Consider the following 22,597-nt stretch of genomic DNA (forward strand, 5'->3'; position numbering starts at 1 on the left):
TCGGATATTATAATCGTTTCGGTTATTAAAAACTTTCATATTTTGTGGGGGAGGCACCAGAAGGAATGGTCCGATCTCTACCATCTTTATAACATACCTTGTGTTGATAGAAATATTGAGATGTACCAAGTCTGAGTGTAATCGGATGTTAATTTCGCATTTTATGAGCTTCATGGATACCCAAAATTTTGAACCTTTATGGGGAAGGCGCAAGAAGGAGTGCACCTGACCTGGAATTATCCTTTCCCTTTCTGTGCAGTAAATTATTTTCTTTGAAAATGTTGAAATTTTGTGTAGGAGGTACCAGATGGAGTGGACCGATACTGCTTATCTCCGAACTCGATCTAAGTTTGACAATAATATTACGATGTACCAACTTTGGATCAAATCGGATACTCCCTTCGAGAGTTATCGTGCGCACTAGCCAGCCAGACAGACAGACATCTTAGATCGACTTCAAATGTCCTGAAAAAAAACCATTATTTCGATGAGGCACGTTTTGGTCGTATTAAATGATATATACCCTCTCTATGTACACTATTTCATGTTCCGGAAAAGAGCAAACATTAAAAATCAACTGTAAAGGGTTAAGTATCGATTCTTAAAACGGGCAAAAGTCGTAATCGATTTTTAGACTTCAATGCCGAAAGTCGACCTACATATCCCTAATTACAATTAGCAATCAGCTGAGTGGTGCTTCAATAGAGTTGTCAAATTTGGTTCATTTCAGTGAGCGTTCGTTCCATTCATAGCTCAAATATTTTTTATTTTTTTATGGGCGAGTTCTTGAATCCAGTACACAGTTCTTCACCGAGCCTGAGAAGCTCACTGAATTTGTTCACACTCCATAAAGAGGAATAAAACAGGGTGTTAATTCTGTTTTGTTCCGATCGTATCATTCACGAAATACAAGCTTTGAACTAGTTCGTTCTGGAACAACGCATCCCTAGCGATTCCAATTCTTACTTCAATTAAGAAAATACGCTTCCCCATCGCTCAAAATAAAAAAACAAAATAAATGCTTTAAAACTATAAACCACGTATAAACTAACAATGGATCGCAATAAAGTTCCATTGTCATCTTCGAGGGCTCCGAAAAAAGTCTCCTCCCATGCAAGCAGTGAATTTTTTGCCCTCGGCTCGAAGGGATACAATCGAGGTGATGAGACCAAAGCCAAGTTACCCATCAGCAAGGCAAGCACCTCCACAGCAGTTGATCGCAAAAGAGATGCGACAGGTGCAGCATCATCGTCCCTGATGGCGGCGAAAAAACCAAAACTTTCCTCATCGGTTCGTTCCGCTGAAGGTGCGGGCGCTGGCATCGTTGCGCCATCCAATGAACTTTGGGAACAGATGGCAACCGATTGTGATTCGGTGGATATTATTGAGACCATACAAACTGCTGCCGAACAGCATGATAACGAGACATTGGTACGCCTCATCTGTGGTTGTATTAAAAACATAATTTCATCGTATGCCAAATCCAAGCCGGATATGATTGCCATGTTGAGCATCATGTATTTGGCCAAGGTACATCCGGATTATTTTAATAATGATATTATAACATCGGGTCTGTTGCACATTCTGCGAAGAGATTTTAATTTGAAAATGCGACAAAGTTCATATTCCCATGTGTTGGCGTGTAACCTGTTGATGCGTGTCTACGCAGACAAACGGCAATGGCCGGAAATATTTATGCGCATCTATATTGACGATGCCATCAATGATCGTTTCTGGTCGGACAATAGTTTGTGTGCCCCGTTCATAAAGAATATTGCTGCTGCGTTTAAGACACGCCAACCCCAGCTTACATTCCTGCAGTCGGATGGTAGTGCGTCGGGTGCTGGTACACCAACAATGACTACCCCGACAGCGGGTGGTGGTAATCAACAAAATTTGGCAATAAATGTTGATGATGACTCGTGTGACAACTCTGAGGCCAGTGGTTCGGCCAAGCCTTCAGAATTTAAGCTCAGCGGCGGTGATACATACTTCGATGCCAAAAATCGCTATGTAGACTCGGAACGTATTGTGGAGAAATATGTAACCGAGGCCATCAAGGAACAATTGAATAAACGTCAACAGCAGGAATGCTATACAAGGAATTTTCTTAAATTCCTGTGTATCACCTCTGGCCTGGTGGAGGTACGACATTTGTGTATATCACGTTTAGAGCTATGGATCCATAATGGCAAATTGGTGAAGTTTGCCCAGGAACTGTTGTCCTATATATGCTTTAATGTCCGGGCCAAGCATGTTAAGGATCACGAAGTGTTGGCCATATTGGTTAAGATGCGTTTGAAGGCGAAACCTTTGATCAATTTCTATATGGCATGTATCAAGGAGATGATACGCCTGGAACCGGGTATTTTGAATGTTGTCCTAAAGCTGGTGGTGCAAAATGAATTGTCCAATACACGTAACCCGAATAACATGGGCATGTTGGGTAAGTCTCTTGCCGAGGTTTCATGCTTCTTTTTAAATTAATTTGGTCTTTCTTACCTCAGCCACAATGTTCCAAACGGCCCCTGATGAATCGGCCAAGTGCTTGGCTGAAATTTATAAGGAATTTCTATTGCAACGCGAGGATTGCCTGCGCACCCTGCGTGTATTTCTAAGGGAACTGGTGCGCATGCTGCGCAATGACATTAATCTGGTGGTGTTTTGTAAAGTCTTTCTAAACGGCCGACCCGAGTTGAACAAACAAATTGAAAACTCAGAGTTTAGAGATCGCATTTTCCACTCCATGGTTGATATTGCATGTCTGTGCATGTTGTTGTCCGTATCGCCACAGGTGCGCGAGGCAAGCATTTCTTTGAGGGTGACCAAAGATAATGCTGCAAATAATGCAATACTATTGAAGTTCTACAATCAAATGTGTCAAATCCAATTGGACTGTGTATCGTGGATGTATGAAATTGTGCCCGCCCTAAAACTGCAGGGTACCGAATACTATAATGGCCTGCATAAAATGTTACTTCTCGACAATGCCGAACAATATTCGAGATATGATCAATGGCCGTCGGAGCCGGAGAGAACCACACTGCTTCGATTGGTTTCCGAGACGCCCATACATGAAGACACCCTTATTAGGATCATACTGATTGGTATCACAAAGGAGATTCCCTTTACCATACCGGATACATTTGACATAATAATCTCGTTAATTAAACGGGCCTCAACAATGCGCATTACCAGCTGCCCTGTGGTGCAGGCAAATAAATTCGACATTATCGATTTCCTTTTCAACATGGCCGAATATCATCATCCGGAAAATATCAATTTACCCGTGGACTATGAACCGCCCAAATTGGCCATAACCGTATTGTACTGGAAGGCATGGCTGATAATGTTGATGATATCCGCCCATAATCCCTCAACGTTTGGAGCTTTTTGTTGGAATCATTATCCCACAATGAAAATGCTAATGGAAATGTGCATAACCAATCAGTTTAATGAGTCGACCATGACCAAGGAGGAGTTGCAGGTGAGTGAGTGAAAGAAAATTAGTTTTAAGGTTTTAAAAGGTAAATTTGTTCATGGACCACTGGAGCTAAACTCGAGGATATTTTGTAGAGCTTAGTAGAGCGATAAACCTGGACCTGTATAAAACGCATCTAAGGGGTTAGAAAATCTATAAATCGGTCAGTTTTTGAGCGACTGGTTGGTTGGTTAATTTGAGGATGTGAAGCTACCCGAGAGTTGGGAACTGCTTTACTCGGAGACCATGTGGTCCATTGAGTTCATTCCAGGAAGAAGAAAGTTATTGGCAATAGGAGAGATATGGAAACGAGGGCAAGAGGAGAAAGGGGTTTTAGAGAGTAATATAATTAGCAGGGTTGTTGTTGTTGTTGTAACAGCGATAACATGCTCTGTTGTTTATAGACTGTTTATTCCATTTCTTCTTCGATATCCAGGCTTGGGAATTCTGCTACCTTTATGGGCTGTAGCCAGAAATCCTCTGGATGGAGTTGGGTAGCCTTGGCTGGACAATTGCAGCGTAGTGCGCGGGCTGTATCGCACGCTGATCCGCACATCTTTGTCAATTCGTGCCCAATATGAATTAAGACGGCTGCACCATCCTGAACGTAGTTAGGCCAAAACTACCCCGGTTTGCCTAGGCAGCCGACGTTCTTTAGCTATAATGGATGGAGGGTGGACTCCGAGGATGGTATTCATACTGTAATTTTTAACTACGTCTGCGACTGCATTAAGACCCGCTTAATAGGCTTTCATGATCTAGGGGCTCTGTCCGATATCGCTGGACCTCTTTATCTTTCTGGTTTTTCCTGACACGCCAGGGTGGAGGAGTTTTGTCTACCATATGGTGGTAAGGATGACTCCCACGATAACACCCAGGCAGGAACGAAAGCATATGCTTATGCTGACGTAAGGGATGAACCTTCATTTCCTCATGTAAATGGTCCACAGGAGTCATGAGGAGGCACCCTGTTGCATATTTTTCCACTGCATTGCACTCGTATTCGCAGACCACACTGAAACCGCATAGCTAACCACAGAACGACCTTTCGCTTTATAAGAGATCAACAAGGTTTCTTTATCTGCACCCCAAGTGCTGCCGGCTAGCGCCTTAAGGACCTTGTTCCTACTTTTCAGTTTATCGCAGATAGCTCTGGCTTGTGCGGAAGACTTGGCTCGAATGTGAGCCCAAGGATTTTGAGTTAGTTAGTGGTTGGAATTATGCCCCACTCGTCCTGTGGTAAATAGTGTGGCCGTTGATTTAGTGGCGGATATTTTCATATTCCTCGCATGGAGGAAGACGGCAAGCTCCTGTTCACCCTGACACATATGTCATCAACTACAGAACCCAGGAGCCGGGTGGTCTGCTTAGCCATTGGATACTTTAAGCAAACTTGCAGACGATGATAAGATCTATGTCTGAGAAGATCATATACCTAGCCTATGTCTTTCATGGGAGTACAAGGGGTATCTGCATATTGCGTGTTCAATCGTCTTAATTTCTTCACATTCACATAGTCTTCAGTAGTCAGAAACACCGTTATTCCACTATGCCTGACACGGTTTTTGGATCAGACCTACTAAATGGTAGAAGGGAGCTTGTTTTTCTTCTCAAAATTACCGGCCATATGGCCTAAGATACCCTTTAACCGTTTTGCAAGTCCAAACCCTCTTCATCCAGCTTCTTCGGTGAGAGATTTTTGAAAACAGTTGTCATAATAACTTCTAGGTGGTTTAACAGTTTCAGCCATTGTTAGACCACCTCGAGCTAATTCATAACCCTCTTTATTCCCCCCTATATTGCCATGTCCTGGAACTCAACAAAAGTTAATGAATTCAAATATTTCAATGAGGTCTTTCTTGAAATCAGAAATGGTTGTCGATTTATTGGTTCTTGAGCTTTAAGGGCCATCTGACTACAGACAAATATTGTTACTGGCCTCTTATGCCATTTCAGATTTCTTTTATAATTTCGGCTGCCTTCATATTTGCAAGAATCCCTGCCTGAAAAACGCTGCAATTGTCATTAAGTTTATGTGAGTGGTTAACCATTAGGATATGGCAGATTTGAGGGAACACTTTAGATCCCAAACGTAAATTTCCAGAAAATGAAGATTATGCTTTTCGGCAAATTTTTCTTTGAAATTAAAATACATTTTTTATTTCATTTTGCTTATCTTTCTTTCTCACCAGATCATACCAATGGAACGTGATCACATTGTTGAATTTGAATCATATTTGGCGGCTCAAACATCACAGGCCGTGATTACCGAAGAAAATGCCATACTCACGTCTCAGCTAATGTTAATGGATCCCATGGGAGTGGCGCGACGACTGCCCGCCGGTGTTCTTGAACAATTGCGCTCATTGAATAAACTGCTGAAAATTGGGCATCTTTTGTGTCGCAGCCGTAAACCGGATCTGTTGCTGGACATAATACAACGCCAGGGCACCTCACAATCAATGCCATGGCTCTCGGATTTGGTGCAAAATAGTGATGGCGATTTCAATCACCTACCCGTGCAATGCCTGTGTGAGTTTTTACTCTTCAATGCCAGCGTTATCAACGAGGAAAATAGCCGTGATGCGGAATTGGTGAATTTTCTGCGAAATGTCATCATGGATCCGGCCTATAGCAAACAAACATGTGAAATATTGGACTACATTTTCCGGCGTCTATGTTCCACGGTAAAAACGACAAGAGTTTCGGCTTTGAGAGGTCTAAAAATCATCTTTAAAAGTTCCGATATGTCCGGCAATGATTGGTTGCTGAGTTCAATACCCCAGATACCGCATTTCAATGAGGTAAGAGTTTTCATTATACCCCAACTGCGGTCGGCATGCCAGGTGGAAAATTGTCCCGATTTGGTAATGGCCTACATACAATTCATAGCAGCCAATACGCTCGATGATTCGGTGACCGATATGTTGGATCATGTCATTGATATGGCCCAATTGATTGTGGAACGTAGCACCATGTTCCAGCACATAATTCCCCTGACAGATGGCAGCAACGAGACCCTGCTGTTTGACGAACAAACACGTATGGATGAGGAAAATCGCCTGCAAACCCTCAAATGTTTATTTGTCATGTTCAACAACTACATAATTAAATTGCGGGATCATCATGAGACCTATCAATGGAATGAGTATCCGGATTTGTTAATGGTACAGTTCAACGATGGCGTTCAATTGCCGCTGCATTTGAATATCATCCATGCCTTTATTATTCTGCTAACGCACAGCAGTAATCAAATGCCGGAGTCTGTGCCAATTTTAGATTATTGGTTTCCGGTGGATGGCAATGTACCCATTGCCTACATTCCCAATATGCCGCAAGAGCCCGTACAACTACTGCCGGATTGGTTGAAATTGAAAATGATTAGATCTTCAGTGGATCGTCTAATCGAGGCCGCCATACGTGAGCTAACACCCGATCAAATTGTATTGTTTGTTCAGAATTTCGGCACACCTATCAATTCCATGTCCAAGCTATTGGCCCTATTGGATCATGCGGTAATCGAACAATTTGACACGGTTAAGAATGCCATACTCAACAAGGCCTATTTGGCTCAATTGATTGAAATCCAGCAGGCAAGAGGGGCCAAAAATGGTCACTATACCGTCAATGCTTTGGGTCTGTATTCGCATTCGCAGACTGTGGAAGATAATCCGAAAATCAAAATTGATGTTTTGGAACCCATCGGCCTGGAGGAGCTAGAAATGCCTTCAGTCGTAGGCGAGCAGCAGCCGGAGCATAGCCACGGGGGAGAGGAGAATCTTTACCGGGTTATTAATTGGTCGCAACGCCAGCAATTTCAAAATGCCGACTTTCATGCTCTAATCCACTATCTCTTGGAGTTGGATGGCAAAAAGGACGCAGTGATAACACAACAGATTTTAGGCCACAAAAATTTGGAAAATCTCTTGCTGAACGTTTTGGATGGCAATCAGGCGGTATCTCTGTTTCGTTCACTTTTAAGATTATGTCCCATATCGGCAGCATCGGCTTCTAACAATTTACCACTTTTCAAAACGTTGACAACAAAATTCGAGCCCATTTTCTTTGCAGAGACAATGCAGAAATTAATTGCCAGCACTTTGGAGGTTACCCCAACACGGGAAAGCAATACCACCCTTGTAAAGCCAACACGTTTCACATTACAACAAGTCCTTGGGGAATTTAGGAATGAACGGAAATCTCTGAAGCCAAGTAAATTTTACAGCAATGGCATGTTGGTGGATTTGTTGGCCGACAATGATCCCGAATTATGCTGTGATTTCTTGAAGGAAGATCTTCCTTTGCTATTCTCCCAAAGATCGGGAGATTTCCGTTTCTACATGCTATCATGGATTTGTCATGAGACCAATTGGAATACCCTCATACATAGCTTGGAGTACATGTTAAGGTCGGCTAACAATGAAGCCGAGGATTTGGACTATAGCACAGTGCTGAATTTCATTGAGGCTCTGATACACAACCCGAAATTGTGGCAAGGTCGAGACCGCACCGTTTTAAAGACAGATCTCACCGATAATGTCATTAACTTAGTGGATGGCGAATTGAAAACCTTTACCGAATTCATATTGAAGGAGGGCGAAATGGAATTCAAATCCTCTGCCTCACAATATCCCTTCATCTTATCCTGTCGCATTAATTTGCTGTTTCGCATATGCCGAAAGAACACCAGGAATTTAATACGTTTCATCGAACACGTCTGCCAGTCCACGAAAAGTCCGGAAAAATTGCGCCTCAGCGTCTTGAGACAGATGTATCTGATGTATCCCTCGATTAAGTTCATACGCTCGCAACAGATAGAATCCTATGCGGATAAATTACAAAATCTCAATGGGTGTCAGGCGGACAAGGTGACCTCGAATCTCATCACCTGCCTGGGCAATTTGTTGACCAAAAAAGACTTTGAAGCATTGTCGAGCGACATTGAATTGCTGATACGCAAAATAGCTGCCTCGCATCCGGCTCTATTTCTCCGTCAATTGGGTGTATTGTCGTCCTTGATACAAGGCCTCGGCCAATTGAGTTTGCGTGTCATACGCGACGAATATCACATGCATCGGTTCATCCAGATCCTAAGGACATTGGAACTATTGCAACCCACATGCTTTGATGACATCTACAAGGAGGAATTCCAATCGGCCCTGAAATGTTACTTTACATTCTTCCAGCAGTACAGCAATGTCAAGGAGGCCTACCACATCCTGATTAAGTTAATTGAACTGCTGCAGGCCTATATCAATGTAAATCCCTCGTCTGCTTTGGCGTTCATAGAACAACATGAATATGTGGATGTATTAATGGATTTGGCCAGTCGTTATAATTCCATATCATCTCTACATCAATTGGTTCAGGGCATTACATTGTTGCAACAAAAGACCACCTCGTCGCACAACAGCAATGTTGAGGTCAAACAGGAATTCGATTTTGAAGAGTCATCCTACTCGAACAATGACAATCGTGCAAGCACATCCAACAGCGCCACCACCACCACCTCTGCGGTTGTGGCTGCCCCCATGGAAACCGATTCCACAGACTCATCCGGCAGTTATCAGCTTTCAAATTTGGACATAAATTCCCGGGGCGCGGTAACAGTAGCCATTTCAGGATCTCTGAATAAATCCACTTCAATTTCCCCACACTTTGCCAACCTCATAAAAATTGTCAAACACTCCACGGCCGAGGATACAATATTGGGACCCCTGCAAGAAATTGAAAGTTTCACATCGAAACGTTTCAATTTCCTAAGCGAACTGTTTGATCGTCTCTTGGAATTGATTTTTTCCTCCAGTGCCCAGATACGTAGCAATGCCTTTATATTGCTGATACGACACCTCAAACACAATCCCGGCCGCACAGATGTCAATCGCTGTACTCTCAATGCCTATATCCAGTGTTTGCGAGACGACAACTCATCTGTGGCTGCAACAGCCATGGATAATTTAACCGATATGTGTTTGCTGTTACAGGAACATGCCCGGGAAATCTTATCAGTATCCTTTGCCTTAGGTCTTAAATCGAAGTTGAATACAAGTCCGCAAATTAAGCGGGCACTGCAAACGATAATGTTGCAGCATGGTTATTAGGTTAGAATGTAATTGTAAAATGATAAAAAAACAAAACAAATATTGGCTAAGAATAAATGTACTGTAAAAACCATACTAACAAATCTCCACTAAATTTCAAATTGATGACTAAGGGGGATGGCGGATTCAGAAACAAGCCATTTGTATACTCTTACTAGCTAAACGTTTTATTTGCTTAAATTCTTTTCACTTTTATTTGAGGACGACGATGATGATGTATTCGAACCACCGCCACCACCACCACCATTATTACCACTGCCACTGCTGGTATTTTGTAACTCGCCCATTTCCAAATGTTTAAGCAGGCGATATAGGGCAACAGCTTCCTTGATGCGATTGAAATCCACACAAAATGTCTCGATTTCTATGAAAAGCTCCTAAAGGATGACGACAACAAGAACAAGTATAAAATCAAACAAGCTACGTATCTTAGATTTACTTGCCTTAACATTTATGATTTTGTTGCGTATCAAGGACTGCAGGAAGACGCACACCAAGCGCACCAATCGCGATTGCATATACTTATCTCGGACATTTTCACACGACGATATACAATTGGAAATGTATAAATGTAGAAATTCACTCGGTAAGTTGACAGTGTTTGTCAACCGATTCACCACCTCCATGGAGTGTAGCGTTATGTCCATATTAACTAATACATGAAAATATTCTGTAATTTCCGATGAATTCATAAGTTTCAAAAGAATTTCTATCGAAATTATAGGATTATTTTCAACTAGGCGAGGAAGCTGAAAAAACCCAATTTATTCTGAAATGAATTAACGGCAAGAAACTGAAAAAAATCGTTACCTTATCTGGTGTCAAACGAATTTGATAAACAAAGAATGGATTCTTGCTCAACTCATTTAGCAACAGCTTCTGATCCTGCAAATTCAGTGGCTGCACAAAGGCCAAATCCATTAGTTCACGGGCATTGGTGCTAATATGATTGCTCTTGTCATATTCGACTTTTTGGCCAAAGGATTCGGTTAAATTAAACCAAATCAATTCTTGCTCAAAATCCATCAATGGTGGGGCAATCGAGAAAAATTCCGGAGCAAATACGCCAGACATGTTTGGTGTTCCTTTTTTGGAATTTAGCAAGTTAATTAAATAAGTCTATCACCAATGAACACTCTTGTGTAGTTATTCCACTTGCACACCAAATAAAAAATCGTTCCAAACGATTGAAATAAGAATGCCTGGTAAAATGTGGGAGAAAACAAAAAGGGCTTGCCTGTTTTGTTTACGAAAGATACTTGAGGAAATGCAATCAGCTGGGAAAGTAAAATAATGAAATGTGCTCCAAAGAAGGAATGGATAGAGGGGCGAGAAAGAGAAATAAACAATCGTTGCAATTCACAGGAAAGTAGTAGCTAATTACGAAAACAGCTGTTGGCATCCTAAAAGAATTGTTTTACTAAACTAGAATTGTTGCATTACAGGAACAACAATGGCATGGTACAATGAAGACAAGGTAGACTAACTTTAAAAAAAAAGTGCAAGTAAAGAGGTCTGCCTATTTGGCTTGTAATGTCAGAATTACTACCAAAAACCAAATCACTTTTTGAATATTTATTATTGGAAATATTTTTATTATTGAAAAGAATACACACACATAAACAAATTAAGCTAATAAAATAAAAAAAAAATTAAAATCATATGGTATCATAGCCCTACCTGGATTTTATTGTAACATGGGAACAGCTTAAAGATCCAGGAGTTAGTTGGGAGAGCAATTTTGACATCTGTTTATGTGAGGGCTGGCAAAATCTTATTGAGAATTTGTTTTTTCATAAATTTTACTTTTTCACTATTAAATATTATAAAATTGAAATTTCGAAGACAGCCAATCTTTTGGGTTTACACAAATATCGAGAAAATGGCTCAGAATTGATATTTACACTGTCGGTTCCTTGTCAACACAACCTATTGAATCTGAATATCCAGAAATTAGGAAAAAAATTTTGTTTGCATGGTGATTGAGAGAATTGAAATGCCGTACGACAACCAACCGATATTTGAGCAAAAATTACAGTCAAAAATGTTAGTGTGTGCTCATGGTACAAAAAAGGTGTTGCAGAGCTACAAGCTCATTCTGCTTCTGTGTGGGTTTTATTATTACTAAATATGTTCATTGATTAAAAATAAAGAAAAAGATTAAACAGTATCACATACATGAATTATAAATAGTATTTGTTAAACTGTTTACCTCTTTATTGTCTACCATGATGTGCACTAGCCTTAAAATGATGTTCAAAATCAGGAATAAGTTGGCATCTACAATAAAATGATAGCTGGCGCGCAAAAATACCTGTTAGAAGAAGAAACTGTTGTCCGTTAGAAAACAAACACGACCCAACCAAAATTAATAGCTAAAATGACAATGGTGGCCAACGTTTTTGTGGATATCTACAGACCAAAGTAAATATTTCATCCATTGGAACAAAAATCAACAATAAAAATCAAACTGTAGCTAAACACAATGGTAGTTCCTCCACTATGATGCTCAAATAAAACTAAACATTTTTACTTTCCTTTTTATTTACACATACAGTTTTAATTATCTAAAATACATATGCAGCATTTTTTAAAAGACATTATGGCTAATTTCAGTATTATTCCTCCATTTAAAGAATCAACTAAATTTTGTTTATTACAAATATACTTTGGCAATTGAGACGACTTAGTTTAGACAAAAAAATAAAGTAAAGAAGGCTTCTGTGTATGTAGTTCTTTTCATTGTAGCTTGTAAACATTTAAATGCGTTTGAATACATCGATCGATGTTATTTTAAGTTGATGCATAGTTTTTTTTAAATATATAGTCAAATGTATATGTGTGTATATATGTACTCTATATGATTGTGTGCACTTATATTAAATTAAAGGGGCAGAAAGAAGGGAGTTAAATTAAAAATGTAGCTAGGACCGTTTTGAAACCACAACTACTAAGTCTATTAGCCAATAGTAGGATTGTCTTAGATCTCCCTCACATAAATATGGCGCCTTTGTCCATGATTCAATTTGAAAACCAACATTTTCCAATACCCGGAAAAATATGGCCGCCTCCGATTCAAAAGAATACTGTTTGGCTTTCGTTGGCCAATGTTGCATTAACGGACGTATTGGCATATGCGAGGAATTCGATTCAACATAGTGCATATATGGTAAAACTAAAGCTATAATACAACGACCATTGGGTGCAAGGATTTTGTGTATGTCCTCCAACAGTTGTATGGGATCAATGCAGCGGTCTAAAACATTTAAGCATGACACAAACTGGACGTTGCTTACTTCGTCGAGATTCTCCAAGACTTTGAAGTCCATTTTTTTAAGTCTTTCCCGCATAGTCCAGCTGGCCTCGGTGGCATACGCCTCTATAGCAACATCGGGATTGGAAATACGCAGGGCTTTTAGCAGGACCATTGAGATTTGCCCATCCCCGGCACCAATGTCAACGAAACGTACCTGTAAAATATGTATTCGATTAAAAATTAACAACTATAATTTTGAAGTGTTTTTTTATAGTCTGGCCTTACCATATCATATCGGCGGCTATCAAATCCCCCTTCTTTTAGTAAAACGGCAAATTGATTTTCCGAAAGAATAAACATTGATCCTCTTTTCAAGAAACCATTGATATCGGTTTGGGTCATGAAAAATTGTAGAAATTGTCTGGCCAAAACATGCCATATATGAAGCCAAACATTGTTTTTATTTTTTGCTTGCTCCAGCCATTCCATTGTCACGTTATCAGGCTCTTCAAATGGAACATATGTACTACGGTAGGCAAACTGTTCGTCGGCATTGACGGTATACCACTGCAAATGGTTGGAAATGGTTATTTTTGGACATAGGCCAAGGTTGAAGACCAACAAATACTTACCAATTTTGTATCATATTTATCTAAATAGTAATCGTTATGGAATTTGGCATATATTGCTCTTGCAATATATGTTCTGGGGTTCATACTGTTACAATATACGGCCAGGAATAAACAATGGATGCATAAAACCTAGAAAAAAAAACAAACATAATTAAAAACTTAGTATAGTGAAACAAATTATATTAAATTGATAGCTTAATCTCATTCGTCAGAACACACATACTTATTGGTATGATATGATAATTTCCTGATAAGAGACTAGATACATGAAATGCTACATATCTTCTTGACTGCAGCTATCTGATTAAAAACCGAACACGCAACAAGTACTTAGTATGTACTCCCCAATACAAGAAATGTTGCTTCAAATAATCTCCTTTATTAGATGAACGCCTTCATTGAAATGCCAAGCTAAATATTATATGTTTCCTTAAGTATTATTTTATTTCTTCCTTCGGGCGTAAGCAATAGGTTATTCATCACTTCACACAATGTAAAATTACAACAGATACTTCATACATATATACACCACACAATATAACTTTGGCCTAGTTCATTGTAGTACCATATTCAGCTACTCTTGGTCATTTATCCATATGCTCGTTCGTTGGAGAGTACAATTATGGTTACATACCTTTTTAATCTTTGTAATGAGACACTACGTTAACATTATGAATATTATTTTAATAAATAAATAATAGACCCTAGAGCCGATCTACTGCCTGTTTTGGTTTTCGCAGGAAATAATGTAGGGGTATCTAAGTCGACTTTGGACAAATCGATTAACTGATGTATTTTTACCATGGCAGAAGAATACAGGTAGTCGCATCAACACAGCTGCTGGGACAATGAACTGTCAAACCAATTATGGACTTAAAATATTTTAACCAACATTTTTTTTAAATTTGTAAAAATTTTTGAAAATGCATATCATAACAAATTTACTTATTTTTGACAACACATTTTAAAAATGTTTACATATTATGCGTTGATTAACCTATATTCTTCTACTAAGTAGAAAAGGAATACAAGGTAGAGGCATCACCGCTTGGGATCATTGAAATGTCAAATTATTAAATATGTTTTGTCAAAAAATAAGTAGATTTTTATATATTTTCCTATACGATGCAAATCGAAGGTTATTATAATATGCATTTCTCAACAATTTTTGAAAATTTCAATATTTTTTCATTTTCCCAACAGCTGTGTCGAAGCGACTACTTGTATTCTTCTACCAAGCCTTTTAACCAAAATCAACTAGCCGTTTCCACATGACAGTTTGCTCGATAAACCAACGCTATTTGAATTTTTATTTAAAATTTGGTTGCTTGCTAATAAAGAATCTTCGTTCGTTTATGCAGCATATTTTGGATAATTAATCGAGAGCGTAGTATTTTTCGAAAAAGCCAGCGTATGACTTAAACTAGTAAAAAAAATTGAATGTTTTTGCACCTTATAACGTTTAGATACACATTTTTATCCGAATTAACCCAAATTATCGGGATTTTTTTCTTAATACGGATTTATTCATAATTTTTTCATTCATAATTTTTACCATATAAAAATGGACCGGATTTGTTTAAACCCGGTGTGTGGAATCTACAGAATGAGATGAAAAAACTGCAACCAACTACAGACTGATGTCATTTCTAAGCCACTCGTCAGACAGCTGTTAAAATTATTCCAGTGACACCTCATTATATTGTTTACAAGCGTACAAAAGCATTTTTGTGAGAATTTTCCAGAAAAAGAAAAGGTATTCGTGATGGAATTCAAGCGTGATAGTGTGATTTCTTTATATTTGGCTGGAAAACCACAAGTGTCTATCGTTAGAGCACTCCAGCATTTAAATGTGAATAAATCTTTTGTGTCTCGTACCATCGCTCAGAAAACAGCATCATCAGCAGAAATGTTTCGAAAAGTGAAGAAGCGACTTGATCGAAACACGCGAGGCAGTGTCCGAAAATGGCGCATCGCAACATTCCATTTGGCAAATTTTGAAAAAATGAGTTCCGGGTAAAGTGGCCTTGAAATTACAAAAATTCAAGAACTTACACCGCAACAGAAAGAAAATAGACTCAAAAGACCTAAAGAGTTGATTCGCTTTGCCGAAAGTGGTGAACTCCGATGACATTCGTTCAAAAAAAAGAAAAAAACATTCGTTATGCAGCAGTTTGTAAACAAACAAAATGATCGTGTTTACTTGCCAAAGAGGTCATCTGAAAATGTGCACCTTCGGTTGGCCACCAGAACTCAAGCGCCAGCAATGGTGATGGTGTGGGCCGGCATAACAGCCGATGGTCGCTCTCCGCTCCAAAATATTTTGAAGGGTGTATTAAAGCCGTGGGCACGCAAACATTTTGGCCGCAGACCTTGGACATTCCAACAGGACTCAGCACCATCGCACTTAGCACGCACCACCCAAGAATGGTTACAAAATGAGGTTATGGCTAGGCATATTAATGTCAAATTATAATGGAAAACGACGGCAGGATTTCAGTGCGGTTCTGTAATCCCTTTATGAAATGTCACTAAATATGCCTAGCCATGAGTTCAAGCTTCTTATGTAGTGACATCTTAAGGCTGGAAATACATAAAGAGCATATTTGGCTGGCTTAAGTCATCGGCTGGCTTCTTCGGAAATGAACAAAGGAGCCTAGGGCCAAAATCGAACTAATTCAACCTAAAACTCCTTTGTTCATCTACGAAGAAGCCAGCCAGATAAGCGCTTTATGTATTTCCAGCTTAAATTCTCAATTCTACCATGTTCAAACCTAATTATTGGATATTTTTGCATTTTCTTTTATCATTCAGGTTCTTTTTTTATAATATTTTGTATTGATCTTGTTAACTTAAATACTACTGAAAAAATGGATATAGTTTTCCCATAAAAGATAACTTATTTCATGCTAGCGATTTTTTTTAATTTAAAATATTGATAGTTTTACTACGTATACTTTGTATAGGATTTGGAAAACCCAGTCGTTTTAAATTGTCAATTCCATTGTATATATACCTCAAATAAATCTTTATAACGAAGGCTAAATTTGAGAATACCTAAAATTCTTTTTTGACTGGCTTAAATCATCGGCTGGCTTCTTCGTAAAAGAACAAAGGAGAGTAAACCCAAAATCGAACTAAGTCAACCTAAAGTTTCTTTGTTTCTGCACGAAAAAGCCAGCCGATGACTTAAGCCAGTCAAAAGAGCGTTTTTTTTTTTTGTATTCTCACCTAAACCCTAAAAAAAGCTTTAATATAAACATGCCTTTATTTAAAACAAGTCTCGAACTCGAAAAGTAATTAGCTATAAAATAAGAAAATCCATTCCAAATTCCATGGGAAAATACCCGTTTTGTTTACTCTCTTATCTCTCTCCTACTCCATTTTGCAACATTGCGTTATTTTACGAATGAGCACTCAAAAAACCCTTGGGAGAAAACCCTTCATGTGAAACAACCCTATGTTTTTGCGGTCTACCGGGGGGTTGGCGTTAATAACAAAATAACAAGAAAAAATAAATAATTAAATAAATTAAATAATAAAAATTGTCCCATATTTATTTATTTTACTTCATATTTTTGATAACTGACTTAATTTATGAAATTTCTGTAAGGTAATATACCTTTGAAGATAGATGATATTAACCAACGTTTTGTTGAGACCGGCACGAAATATGGCTTATTATGCAGTGGCGATAGGACGACAAGTGGGTATATATGATACCTGGTAAGAGCAAAATAAGAAAAGAATAAAACAAGAATGATGAAAGCATTTGTTAATTTACTGCAGGGCAAAGTGTGAAGAACAAATAAAGGGTTATCGTGGGGCAAGATATAAGAAATTTCCTACCAAAAGTGCTGCAGAAGATTTTATTAATGGCTACAATAAACCATTGGCTGATGCAAAACCACCGGCTCCTTCTAAATCCTGGACACCGGCTACTTCCAAGAGTAAATGTGCACCAGTAAAACAAATTGAAGATTTTTGGCCACCAAGTGATGGTGATAACTTTGACGACAATGAGTTAACCGATGAGGATTTGGTATTTTGAGGAATATTTGCATACTTAAGCATAATTGGAAAACCAATTTTTTTTATATTTTCTTTTTTAATTAGTTAATGGCATTGGCTGAAGTGGAAGGTCTACCACAGCCTTCCTCCAAATCATTGAAACGTAAAAATGAAGACTACCCGGGTCACAGTTCCAGTAAGATGCTAAGATATGAATCGACAATTTGTGAATCGTCGGGCTTAAAACATATAGGCGATTATGAATTTAACATCGATTCTGAAGGCTATGTCATAGTCTACACAGATGGTTCTTGTTTCAATAATGGCCGGGCAAATGCATGTGCAGGATTTGGTGTCTGGTTTGGAGATAATCATCCTTTGTAATAGATTTTTGTATATATTTTTTTATTTCATTGAATTACATTCGAAATTTGAATAGAAATGCAGGTAAACCTGTTGGTGGCCGTGTCACAAATAATGTTGGTGAGATCCAAGCCTCAATTTATGCCATAAAAATTGCCAAAAATCTAGGCATTGAAAAGTTATGCATTTCCACGGACTCACAATTCCTCATCAAATCCATTACGATGTGGATAAAGGGCTGGAAGGCAAAGAATTGGCGTCTAAAGAATGGCGATCCTGTTAAGAATGTAGTTGATTTCAAGGAATTGGATAGTCTGTTGAGTGATGGCCAAATAAACATTAAATGGGTAAATTGGATGAGGATTTCAATACATAAGATGAGGATTTCAAAACATATTTCCTTTTTTTCAGAATTATGTTGCCGGACACAAAGGCATCAGAGGAAATGAAATGGCCGATCAGCTGGCCAGAGAAGGCTCGGAGATTTATAAAAGATTGTATTTGAAAAAATAAAAAATATGTATCTACTTAGTTATGTTCAGTCAAGTTTGATCTTTCCATTAAAAATAGAATGGGTTCATCTTCGAGAGAATATTCAAACTATAGAAAACATTCAATGAAGAAGGGGCTTTTATAATGTTTTCAATCAAATAAAAGGCCTCTAGAAGATCTTCAGTCTACCTCTAGAAGGTTGATGTACATAATGTCTCTAAAAATCTTCTCTTTCGAGTTGAGCTTTTAATATCCTAATCTACACATCAATCAGTATGCTAGGCGGTTCGCCGTTGGCATTAAAACCCCCCAAGAACATAGTAGACATACAGGGTGAGATAAAAAAAAACTGCAATCAACTTTAGACTGCTGTCTAAGCCACTCGTCCGACTTGTCTGTTAAAATTATTCCAGTGACATCTCATTATATCGTTTACAAGCGTACCAAACCATTTTGGTCATAATTTTCCAGAAAAGCAGTTATTCTTGATGGAATTCAAGCGTGATTTCTTTATATTTGGCTGGAAAACCACCAGTGGCTATCGTAAGAGCACTCCAGCATTTAAATGTGAATAAATCTTTTGTGTCTCGTACCATCGTCGGGCTCGTTGCCGTGATACTGGTATCGTAGCCCGAAGTGGACGGAAGAAAACAGCAACATCAGCAGAAATGGTTCGAAATGTAAAAAAAGCGACTTGATCGAAACCCCCATCGCAGTGGCCGAAAAATGGCTAGTGAGCTCAACATATCGCATCGTAATATTCCAATCGGCAAATATTGAAAGTTAATCTCGGGGCAAAGCCATTGAGATTCCAAAATGTGCAAGAACTTACACCGCAATAGAAAGAAAATAGACTCAAAAGAGCTAAAGAGTTGCTTCGAAAATGCCGAAAATGATGAGCTGCCGAATTTGGTTTTCTCCGATGAGAAAACATTCGTTGTCCAGCAGTTTGTAAACAAATAAAATTATAGTGTTTACTTTCCAAAGAGGTCAGCTCAAAATGTGCACCTTCGGTTGGCCACCAGAACTCAAGCGCCGGTAATGGTGATGGTGGTGTGGGCCGCCATAACAGTCGATGGTCGCTCTTCGCTCGTATTAATCGAATGTGGCATCATAATAAATGCCGAATATTATCGCGAAAATATTCTGGAGGGTGTTTTAAAGCCTTGGGCCCGCAAACATTTTGGCCGCAGACCTTGAACATTCCAACAGGACTCAGCAATATCGCACTCAGCACGCGCCACCCAGGAATGGTTACAAAATGAGGTTCCTCGCTTCATTTCCAGCGTACAATGGCCACCAAAATCTCCGGATACCAATCCGTTGGACTATTGTGTCTGGAGTATTTTGGAAAGCAAGGTTGGCACTAAATAATATTAAAGTGTCAATCACCTTAAGCAAGCGTTTCGCCGGGAATGGGCCAAAATACCCCAGAACAACATTCGGACAGCGTGTGACGGTTTTCTTGGCCGCTTGAAGGCCATAATTCGTACCAAAGGTGACCAATTCGAACAAATCTAAACTTATTCTAAAATTTGATGCTATTTTCAACATTTTTGATTTCATTCAAAAAAATTAAAAATTATGGCGTTTGACTTGGTTGCAGTTTTTTTATATCACTCTGTATAAAGTAGAATTCCATGTATGCGATATCTTCTATGTGTAGATGACATTTCTTAGTTCTTCGATGTCTATAACACCTCTGTATAGGTTTCCTTACAAAGATGACATTTCAAAATAAAACATTCAGAGGAACTTTATGCCGCTATTTTTCCAAAGTCTTTAATACATAGATGACTCGTTCAAGTTACGCCCATATACAAGAGGTAGCAAGGATTTTATTTTTCTTTCTTTGTATGGTGGTTCTACATATAGACAACGGTCTCCTTCCTTCGACTAACAATTCAACAATCAAAAGAAATAGTATTTATCGATTTAACTAATTTCACAGTTTTATTTTTATGATTAAGCATTTTTTTAATAATAAATATGCTTAACTATATATCTCGTGTTTCGCTATTCGGTTCTTTTTTTATTTATTTTTTTTAATCATGCACTGGAATCCATGATCATCCATTTCTCAAGTGTATCGAAAAAGAAAGAAAAGAAGGAAAAAAACATACATCACATGTATCTAAAAACAAATCAATAATTTATCGATCAATTTCACCAAACACAACATCCAATGTTCCAATGATGGCGACGATATCGGCCAACATATGCTGACGACCGACATGATTCAAAGCGGCCAAATGGGCAAAACCGGGGGCCTTGATCTTGCAACGATAGGGGCGGCTGGAACCATCCGATACCAAGTAGACACCAAACTCACCCTTGGGTGCTTCAATGGCGGTGTAGGTGGCACCAGGTGGTACCTGATAGCCTTGGGTGAACAATTTAAAGTGATGGATGAGAGCTTCCATGGATTGTTTCATCTCAGCACGGCTGGGTGGTGTCACCTTGTTGTCGTCTGTCTTGATTTCACCGGCTGGCATTTGATTCAAACACTGGTCGATGATGCGCAGAGATTGACGCATCTCCTCAACACGGCACAAATAACGATCGTAACAATCACCCTTGGTGCCGATGGGAACATCGAATTCCACCAAATCATAGGCATCATAGGGTTGTTGCTTTCTCAAATCCCATTTGATGCCAGAACCACGCAGCATTACACCACTGAAACCATAGTTCAAAGCCTCTTCGGCGGTGACAACACCAATATCCTGGGTACGTTGCACCCAAATGCGGTTAGTTGTCAACACATCTTCAACTTCATCCAAACGTTCGGCAAATTTGCTGGCAAACTCATAAATATCATCCATAAGACCCAATGGCATGTCCAACGAGACACCGCCGGGACGAATGTAGGCAGCATGCATACGAGCTCCGGAAACACGTTCATAGAATTCCATCATCTTTTCACGTTCCTCGAAGAGCCAGAAGAATGGTGTCAAAGCACCCACATCCAAGGCATGGGTACCCACAGCCATAATGTGATTCAAAATACGAGTAATTTCGGCAAACAAGGTACGAATATACTTGGCCCTCAACGGAACATCAATGTTCAACAATTTCTCCACGGCCAATGAATAGCACTGTTCGTTGCACATCATCGACACATAATCCAAACGATCGAAATATGGCAAAGCTTGGGTGTATGTTTTGTACTCGATCAACTTTTCGGTACCACGGTGCAAGAGACCAATATGCGGATCGCAGTGGACCACAGTTTCACCGTCCAATTGCATGACCAGACGCAACACACCGTGAGCAGCTGGATGCTGGGGACCAAAGTTCAGTGTCAAGTTGCGAATTGATTTCTCCACCGGGGTCACTTGGTGATTCCATGGTGGTAGTTTCCATTGAGAGGTTATGTCATCTGGGTACATGACAGGCCCTTCGAATTGTTTGAGAAATTCGGGATCTGGATACCATTTTGCAGCACCACGTTTTTGCTGTCTATTCAAGGCGACTTGTCCAGCCCCAGCCGACGGTGTTGTGGCAGCCTTTGCCAGCTGAAGTCCAACGGATGCAAAACGCTTTGAAAATGCATTTACATAATACAAAGCCATTTTTGACGAGTTCTACTAATACACCGCACAACTATTGCCTCTATTTTTTTGCAGAGTCGTAACTGTGAGAACTGCTCATTTGTGTGTATGGGTGGTGTTGTTGTTTGTGTGTCAGCAGTGACAGCCATAGAATTCACATGGTACATATCGACGTTATGAAATTGCCAAGTGACAGCTGATTTCTTTTTCGGGTTTAAATGTATATTTCTCGTGCCCAAATGTGGGGGAATGAAGTATATTTTTATCTATTCACTACGAGTTAATTTTTTTTTATTTCTTTACTATAAATTCATAAAATCTTAACATTAAAATCAAAAGGCAGATGATATGAAATTCACATCGTGTTATGACACTATATATACCATAAGATCATATGGGTTTTGACATTTGTTTGGCATTGAATAATAGGTGAGTTCCATGAATCCAGAGATAAAATGGAAGAATATTACAAAAAGTTGCTAAAAGTTGAAGAATAATGGTGGAGAGGAAAATTTATTCAAGCTTTTAAAGCTCGATTCTTATTTTATAAACTGCAAACTATTATAAAGAAAAAAAATGATAAAATACAGCATTTATAAAGAAAATATTTCATTTAACACCTTCGCGGATATGAATGCTATGGCGTTCATTTTATGTTAATGAAGAATTACCATGGTAGGAAAGTACAGGTAGTCGCATAACCATAG

At 39.0% G+C, this 22,597-nt stretch overlaps 5 protein-coding genes across 5 annotated transcripts; 2 read left to right on the forward strand and 3 right to left on the reverse strand.

The window, feature by feature from the left end:
• Positions 1-872: 872 nt before the first annotated feature.
• Positions 873-9,618, forward strand: LOC101900841 (integrator complex subunit 1). Its single transcript, XM_005181204.4, has 3 exons — positions 873-2,446; positions 2,508-3,487; positions 5,674-9,618. The coding sequence occupies exons 1-3, from the start codon at positions 1,054-1,056 to the stop codon at positions 9,580-9,582; spliced, it is 6,282 nt and encodes a 2,093-aa protein (XP_005181261.2). The 5' UTR covers positions 873-1,053; the 3' UTR covers positions 9,583-9,618.
• Positions 9,619-9,722: 104 nt separating this feature from the next.
• LOC101890422 (CCR4-NOT transcription complex subunit 11) lies at positions 9,723-10,856 on the reverse strand. Its single transcript, XM_005181232.4, has 3 exons — positions 10,393-10,856; positions 10,026-10,331; positions 9,723-9,959 (listed from the first exon to the last, which is right to left on the reverse strand). Exons 1-3 carry the CDS (start codon positions 10,654-10,656, stop codon positions 9,750-9,752), a joined length of 780 nt encoding a protein of 259 aa, XP_005181289.1. The 5' UTR covers positions 10,657-10,856; the 3' UTR covers positions 9,723-9,749.
• Positions 10,857-12,211: 1,355 nt separating this feature from the next.
• On the reverse strand, positions 12,212-14,251 carry LOC101901015 (protein-L-histidine N-pros-methyltransferase). Its single transcript, XM_005181205.4, has 4 exons — positions 14,105-14,251; positions 13,471-13,599; positions 13,124-13,405; positions 12,212-13,052 (listed from the first exon to the last, which is right to left on the reverse strand). The coding sequence occupies exons 2-4, from the start codon at positions 13,552-13,554 to the stop codon at positions 12,507-12,509; spliced, it is 912 nt and encodes a 303-aa protein (XP_005181262.1). The 5' UTR covers positions 13,555-13,599; positions 14,105-14,251; the 3' UTR covers positions 12,212-12,506.
• Positions 14,252-16,945: 2,694 nt separating this feature from the next.
• On the forward strand, positions 16,946-18,390 carry LOC101890592 (ribonuclease H1). Its single transcript, XM_005181233.4, has 5 exons — positions 16,946-17,196; positions 17,260-17,512; positions 17,587-17,861; positions 17,921-18,191; positions 18,256-18,390. Exons 1-5 carry the CDS (start codon positions 17,105-17,107, stop codon positions 18,355-18,357), a joined length of 993 nt encoding a protein of 330 aa, XP_005181290.1. The 5' UTR covers positions 16,946-17,104; the 3' UTR covers positions 18,358-18,390.
• A 1,872-nt stretch (positions 18,391-20,262) lies between these two features.
• On the reverse strand, positions 20,263-22,009 carry LOC101901303 (NADH-ubiquinone oxidoreductase 49 kDa subunit). The gene has a single exon (XM_005181207.4). It carries the CDS (start codon positions 21,909-21,911, stop codon positions 20,490-20,492), a length of 1,422 nt encoding a protein of 473 aa, XP_005181264.1. The 5' UTR covers positions 21,912-22,009; the 3' UTR covers positions 20,263-20,489.
• Between the last annotated feature and the right edge of the window lie 588 nt (positions 22,010-22,597).

This window comes from Musca domestica, unplaced genomic scaffold (genome assembly GCF_030504385.1).
Source record: "Musca domestica strain aabys unplaced genomic scaffold, Musca_domestica.polishedcontigs.V.1.1 2, whole genome shotgun sequence".
Classification (NCBI taxonomy): Eukaryota; Metazoa; Arthropoda; class Insecta; order Diptera; family Muscidae; genus Musca; species Musca domestica.